General features: G+C 38.0%; 1 protein-coding gene across 2 annotated transcripts; it reads left to right on the forward strand.

Moving 5' to 3' along the window:
- The first annotated feature begins 2,760 nt into the window (after positions 1-2,760).
- Positions 2,761-6,411, forward strand: LOC112167595 (GATA transcription factor 11). 2 transcript variants are annotated; one of them, XM_024304634.2, is made up of 3 exons: positions 2,761-2,937; positions 3,732-3,920; positions 5,387-6,411. In XM_024304634.2, the coding sequence occupies exons 1-3, from the start codon at positions 2,893-2,895 to the stop codon at positions 6,077-6,079; spliced, it is 927 nt and encodes a 308-aa protein (XP_024160402.1). In that variant the 5' UTR covers positions 2,761-2,892; the 3' UTR covers positions 6,080-6,411. The 2 variants fall into 2 exon arrangements, with proteins under 2 accessions (XP_024160402.1, XP_040362950.1); XM_040507016.1 differs by having other exon boundaries at positions 2,779-2,937; positions 3,043-3,920.
- The last annotated feature ends 1,525 nt before the right edge of the window (positions 6,412-7,936 follow it).

Raw genomic sequence — 7,936 nt, forward strand, 5'->3', positions numbered from 1 at the left:
TTGCCCAAGAGCATTTCATTGGTTGAAACTGTCTTCTATGTTTGATGCTGAACGCCTGAACCCCCAATCAAATAAGGTCTGATAGAAAACCCACTAAAGAAGGGGACAATAGTTTTTACAGGAAGTTTCTTTTTGTGATTTGAAGTTTGATAGGAATACTGTATGAGCATAGGAAGTTTGATGATTTCATTGATGGCTTTGACCATCCCATTAGCCTTGGGATGAGAAAGTGAAGCAAAACAGGTTTTGGGGTTAAGTCCCCAACTCCCTGAACTGTTAATCTGCTTTCTGCTTAATGTAATCATAGAATAAGGCATACTGAATGGATCGACCAAGCCTTCTGCTCGGTGAGGGTGGTTGGTGGTGGCTCTGCCGACTGCCGCAATGCATTTTGTGAAGTTATCTGGTTGTTTGATCAATGTAGGAAAATTCAAGCATATTGACCTCTAATAATAGAAGTAAAATCCTAAAATTTCATTTGGCAATCTCATCCTGAACTTTATCATTCATCAGAGGTGGCTGGGTTCACTGCACAGTTGCACGTTACTTTCATTTTGATCTAGCTTCATGTTGTCTTGTCCATATGTAGACATGAACAGACAATTTCTCACTACTGTCCCCCTCTTAGATCGTAGTATGTTCACCATTTCTTACTTTTTGGCACAGATGACATGTCCTTGACTTCTTTGATTCATAGTGGTGATGGTCTTGAAACTTTAAACAATTATGAGAAGCGGGTTGGTTTTTTTTCTTTTATAACAGTGAGATTCAAATTATTTTTAGGCTTGATACAGTTTTTCCAGAAATATCCTTATTATTCGGTGTGCTTGTAGATAGGGACTTATCAGTGTGATTTGTTATGCTTTTGATTTTTTGAACTCTCACGTTATGTCACTTAACCTAAATATACGGAACGGGATTCACAGCTACAGTAAAGTGAATTATTCAGTAGTCTCGGATTATCACGGGGTTCTAAATTTCTTGTGGCTTTTCTTGCTGGTGGTTGGCCCAATTTTTCGTTTTATAGAGATGCATGTTGCAATATCAGAGTGGTATGAACTACAGACATGTGGTAATAATTACAGTTTTAGAATCGCTAAACTAATTGGCTTGGCCCCTGTACCAACAGAGTTGGTACCACTTATAATTATTGACCTAGATCAAATAAATAAACCTTTGGTTCATGAGTATGATACCAAAAATATCTAGTTAACTTTTCGGAGATGATAATATTTGAAGACCAATGTTGAAGATCCGATAAGATAGCATTAACGGGTCCATGAGAAGAGAAAAGGAGAAGGATAGCATTAACGGGTCTAAATTGTAGGAAATTAGGGAGACGACGTCGAAAGGCCCTTATCTCCATAGGCACAGCATTTAGGGAAGTCCTCTCATTAAGCCACTCCTATCCTGGTTTGAATTCTTAGCCGGTAGCCATGTGTTTGATTCCTCAGTACATCACCAAACCAATTATTGGGGTTCCCATCTCCCTTCAACAAGTCCCATTTTGGTGTAATTCAAAAGGGTTTAACAGCTACAATCACCAAACTCCCAAAAAAAAAAAAAAAACAAAGATCCAATCGAAGATTCAGAAAATTATTGTTTTTTGTTTTTGGGAGGGTTTTCTTGTTGACGATTTGAAATTTGACCCAAAAAAAAGGGAAGAAATAAAGAAAAAGAGTGTTGGCCAATGGTCGTCGGTGGAAGTGAGAGTGAGAGGGGTGAATGGAGGATAATAAAGTAATGAGACCCACATGTGAGACATGGTGCCACTTCCCATTGTCTCATCACCCACATTTTGAATCCGTATCACAACCACCGACGCTATTTAATAATTGGAGCCTCTCATCCTATTTTTCTTTTCTCATTTCATTGTTTATACTGACTTAATCTACCCTAGATTAAATTGAAGAGTATACAGACATATCTAATTTGAAATTTGTTTCAAAAATTGAAAGTGCATTTAATATATATAGGAGTAAATCAGATGACCGACAATTTAACTGATTTCGCCTATCACCCTCCCTTGATCGGAGGGGTCTTTTCTGCCTACCCCCTCTAATGCACTGCCACAAAACTCTTAGAAAATACAACAACCATGAGTTGGAATGCACAAAGCGAAGAGGAAGGGATTATGGACCAGAAAAAAGAAGGAAGAAACAAACCGTTTAACTAAATTGTGCAGAAGTATGCAGTGTATTCACATGGCTTACGCTGCTTCACAAATATCAATGTCATATTAACACTATCAATAAAAGTAACATTTTATATATAAGTTTTATTCCGTTTTATTCAGTGTTAACACGAGTTTCTCTCCATAAAACTGCAGTGGCCTCGTATGCAACGAACGAATTTTCATTTTTTTTTTTTTACTTATGAAAACTCAATATACTCATGTAACGTAAATACTTCCGTTACAAAAATTACAACGGATGAATATTTCCCCTCCGATCATCATCATCCGATACCCTCCAAAGAAACATCGCATCTTCTTTAATTGGAAATTTCGTCAAAAAGTTAGGAAAGGATTAGCACATAATGCTATTCATAAATCATAATGTGGTGCACATTCTTAAATTTTTTTGAAAAAAAAAAAATTAAAAAAAAGTTGACACGTTGTGGAGCGTTGACTGAATCACTAGCAACCGATCCGGTTTCTGAATCTGATCGGATACAAGTTACCGAGTCCTCACCGTAACAGACCCTGGATATCTCCGCAGAGGAACCCAACCCACACTGAGGGAAGAGGAATGAAAACCTAAAATCTTTCAATCTCAGACAAAAGCCACAGAAAGCCATCCTCCTCCTCTCCTCCTCCTCCTCCTCCTCCTCTCTCTCTGCAACAACCCACCAGCTCCTCTCTCTCTCTCTCTCACAGTTCTGACAACGACAATGACGGCGGTCTCTGCTGACGTCACCAAGCTCCCAAAGCGTGAGGTCCAACCTTTACACCCAACCCTCTTCTTCTTCTTCTTCTTCTCTTCTCTTATAATTTTCTCTCATTCTGTGAAATGTGAATGATTTTACGGTTTTTATTCCCAGGTTTGCTTTCGCGGTTCTGTTGAATGTTCTCTAATTGCATTATGAATTTCGTTTTCTTGTTGGGTTCCGCCGGAAAATGAAATTCGCCGGGGGAAAAAATCGGAAATTTTCAGTGTTTTTAATAACTTGTTTCGGTCGAATTGTGTTTTCAATTGCTTAAATGTCATGTAATGTGCCTCAATTTTTCTGGGTTCTCCAGCATTTTCTCCAAAGAAGCCCAAAAGTTTTTTTTTTTTGGGGGTTCCGAGCAGTTTTTTTTTTTTTTTTTTTGACGGTGGTAAAACGACGGCGTTGTAAGTTTAGGAGCGCGGTAAGGGAAGTTTTCGTTTCCAATTCAACATTGATGAAGAAATTAAATGGGATAATGGAATATTGAGAGTCCTATTTTGGGTAACTTTCAATTTATGACGATTTCCTACCAATGGAAATACGTTTTAATGAAACCCGCGTTTTATACAAAACCCACTTTGTTAAGTAATTTATTTACGTAATAATAATCCCAATCCAATCCCACCAGATAACTTTTCCTTTTTAACTTCTTACTGTGATTACTGATTTTGCCCTATCTTTTTGGGTTTTTTGAACTGTATATTTACCCAGACACCATATCCTAAAGAGTTTTCTTTTAACTGTTTCTTTGCTTCCTTTGTTGCCCTTTTCCCCTCTATACTCTTTTATCTTTGAAACAGAGTACTATGGATGCTTTGCCTTTGGATGATAACATTAATCAACTCTTGGAGCACTTCTACGATGACGATACCATTAAGGCTCTTGATTTCCCCATGGAAGACATTGACGCCGCAGACGAAGATTGGAAGACTCAACTCCAAGGCCTTGAGCCATACTATGAATCAAATTTCCAGTACCTTTCCACTTCGGTGAGTTTGTTATGTTCCACCACAATAAGACAAGAGTTATTGTTATATTGTGTTTGTAGGATGTGTGTTTTGCCACTAGGTAATATTTTGGTTGGTGCTATTTTGTGCAGAGTGAAACTAACTTGAAAAAGAGATGATGAACATCATTGGCTAATCACAATTTTTTTTTTTTTTTAATAGGACCGTAAAAACATTTTCTTGTTCCAGTAACTTTCTAGTTTCTACTACTGTTATTGATGGTTGAGTCCTACTGTTGGTTGCAAGTTATTGCTTCCATTGTATTTTTATATTGTTCGTCTCTGCATTTTGATTTCCTTCAGGGATAATTAGCAAGGAACACTGTGATTAAGTTATGTAGTTGGGATTTTTGTTCTTGTTGGGTGCAAAAATATGCATTACCACTGGCAAATTGTTGAAGAATGCAAGTGATCTTTGAGGCTTTTTAAGTGGCTGAGTTTGGGGATAATGGACAGTTTACCTATGTGTATACATTGAATAGGATATATCTCTGTACGTCACACATCGTAAGATAGGATTTCCTGTTAGTAGTCAAATTTTCAGGTCAACTCTTGTATTTCTACAACTGAACTGCTTCTAAGCAAGTTGAACATGCTCTTGATTGATTTAAATCATAAGGTGTTCCGGAAGAAGTAAAACTGCTTTGAAGCACACATTTTAGTTACTGCTAACACGTGTTCTGGATAGTAGCTTAGCCATTCCGAACCTCCGAAGAGCATTTTTGTGTACTTAAGTACTCATTTTTGTGGGAGATTTCTATGAGATTAAGCAGCACCCTCAGTGAAAAATTACTAGGTGGGAAAATGTTTCTTCTGTAGGTGACAATCTTGGACAAAACAAAGAATCAGTTTTAGTATTTTGAGAACTAGCCTTTTTTAAATCCAAGAGGTGCGCAGCAGTATATTGTTTCCTTACTCTGATATAGGACCGTAGAGTCTTTCTTTATATAATGAGAACCATATGTTTAGTTGGCATTGATTTGTTGTTGAACAGTACATGATGTTATGATGAATTAGATCTCAATCAGCTCTTCTTATGTCATTTACAGAAAACCTGCTTATTGTGCATGTGCATTTTATCTCTATTTTGTGAACTTCTAGAAATAGTGTCTGTTAGGGTTTTTATTGCTCTGAAGCATGTGAATGGTGTTCATGTTTGCGTAATCTTAAGATACTGTACCTCTGGGTAATGGCTCGAAGGTTCTGATAAATGTTTGTGACCTTAATGCAGATGCTGCTGAAAGAGCATATTGTAATTAACTGACATACTGCTTGGGAATGATCGGATACCTCATTTATTTTATCAATAGTACTAAAATATTGTGTTCTTTTTCTTTTAAAGAAATTAGATTTTCAATTATCATAGGCAGAATTTTTGGGACAACTGCAACATGGGGCTTCCTCGTCACTTTCTTTATTTGATTCTGATTGTCCTTTATTTGCTGTCAGTATGAAGGTACTTCCGGTGTTACTGCTATAACCAGCGGTGGCAGAAGCAGTCTCCAAAGCAATGATTGTTTTGATCGAAAGCACATGCACCTGATCCCAATCCATAGTCCAGTGTCTGTCCTTAAAAGCCAGAGTGAAAGCCAAAGTTCTGGTTCTGCTCAACACCTGAGAACCTTGGAGCCCAATTTCATCAACATCAGAGCCTCTGAGCCCAGTTTTGTCAACCCGGTGAAGAAGAAGCGTACACAATGCAGGCGTGCACGCCCTGCTAATTTCAGTAACCGGTTCACGTTCCCTTGTGCCTCATCCAATTCCTCTGTCTCCGACAATTTTTATCGTTTTGAAACCTTTCTGACTGAGGAGATGATGAACCCTGACAAGAGAAAACAGAAGAAAAAGAATCCCTCTTTGCAGGAAACAGGTGAGATTAGTGAGACCAAAAGATCCATGGAACCAGGCGAGAGTCGCGAGACTAAAAGATGCACGCATTGTGCGGTTACGAAGACCCCACAATGGAGGGAAGGACCACTAGGGCCGAAGACCCTCTGCAATGCATGTGGGGTTCGTTACAGGTCCGGCCGCCTCTTTCCCGAGTACCGTCCTGCAGCAAGTCCTACATTTGTTCCAGCAGTGCATTCAAACTCCCACAAGAAGGTTATAGAGTTGAGAAATAAGGGTTGCCAAGGGAGCTAGTGTGAATATTGTGATCATCAGCCCAGTAGGATCTTGTAGTGTTAGTTTTCTGTTTCTTCATGTTTGAAAATTAGAACAGTCTTCTTAGCTTAGACACCTTGGAGTCCTCTCTTGTCTCTGTTTTTTCAATTCTATTCTATTCTAATTTAATTTAGATGTTCTTTATATGTACATTTGATAGAATAAGAGATGTTTAGGATGTAGAACCGAAAATAGAGAAGTCCTTGATTGAAGGACCTCAAACCTTGTTTAGGATGTTTGCTTCTTTTGTTGATGTATCTTTAGTGCAGATTTGGACGTTTGGTCAAGTGATTGTGATTGATTTCAAGCTAGCTTCACATGGAGTTCCTCCTGTACAGCATGTGGATCTATACAGTTGAAAATAGATTCTGTCTTTTCACTGAAAAGAAGAATACTTATCTGGCTCAATATTGGCCTCAACTGATACAATGAGTCCATTTTGATGTAATTTGACATATCATATTATGAGTCCATTACAAAGCAGCAGCTGCATGTGGGCATTATTGACTCGAGTTAATGCGCTAACCACCATGTGCACCATTCTCCATTTGGTTGTAACCAACACCTCTCAAGAAGGGAGGAACCACGGTGATCCCTCTCCGCCGTTGAACGGTGGAATTCAACCCACAACTGCCCCCAAAGTGCAGTCACTGCTCCACTGAAACAATATGTTGAAGGGTTTAATAAACAATGAGGAAAGAAGCTTGGCAAAATGTCTTGAAGATGCTTAAACAAGAACAATAGTTGTTGAGAGATGAGTGTTGAGACACTGAAATGTAAGGTGTTCGACGAATTGTCACAAATATCGTATTAATAATCGAGCAAATAAAATAAGATGGCTATAACATTTCTTCGTCATTATGCCCATGTCTCAACCCGCCTCAGGGAAGCCGAACAAGGCTGACCCATGTGATTTCAAACCCAAAGCCCAAAATTTCCTGGTTTTATTTTCACTAATGGGCTTGTATCAAGAGATTAAGTTTCATAACAGTTGTTGGTCAAAGTGCTCAATTCAATTGACAAAAACCTGCGATTTGAAAGCTGAAGAGGTCCAATTCCTCCTTCACTAAGCAAAAGCAACGTAAATTAGTATTCAATTATTCATATTTGTTTCAAAGATTTGAGTGAGACCCAATCAAAATTTCAAAGAGAATCTAAAATGATAACAACAGAGAATAAATAAATTTTGACATTGAAGTAGGCATAGAGAGATTCAACCTTCAACGAAATGGCATAGAGAAAGTCCAACAAACAAAACAAGCGTGGAGACAGCGGCCAAATTTGTTTCCAGCAGTATATAATTATATTCACGACTTGTCAAATTTGTTCACCAAGTAATATGATATTGTTAAAACGTAAATGGATTGAGAATAAATCTATATGTGAATATTTTACTAGTTGGATATACCAAGTTGGAGATCTCAAATCATATCGGATTCAAGACCTTCATATATAAAATTACTTGAGTATGTTCCTTTTCTTTGCAGTAAATTTAGAAAATATTCGATGCAAAACTGGGGAGCCGAAATTGTATACCTAATAGAGTGGAGTAACTGGTATTGTTGAATAAAGCCGAAGCCTGATAAAGTTTTTTTTTTTTTTGATCAAATAAGAACTTCATTAATAATGAACTGCTTACAACGAGTTTTAGGCGACATCTCTGACCCAGAAATGGCCTCTAGACTTCCCATTGGAACTCCATATACTGACTCTAAACTTGCACTACAACTGTATGACAAAGACAATAAGCGCAGGAGCAGTGAATCCTTGACATCGCACCGCTCGTCCAGCCAGTAAGAACTCTAAAACTAGACAAGGCACTTGTGTCGACACTGA

Source organism: Rosa chinensis, chromosome 5, assembly GCF_002994745.2.
Source record: "Rosa chinensis cultivar Old Blush chromosome 5, RchiOBHm-V2, whole genome shotgun sequence".
In the NCBI taxonomy this organism is placed as follows: Eukaryota; Viridiplantae; Streptophyta; class Magnoliopsida; order Rosales; family Rosaceae; genus Rosa; species Rosa chinensis.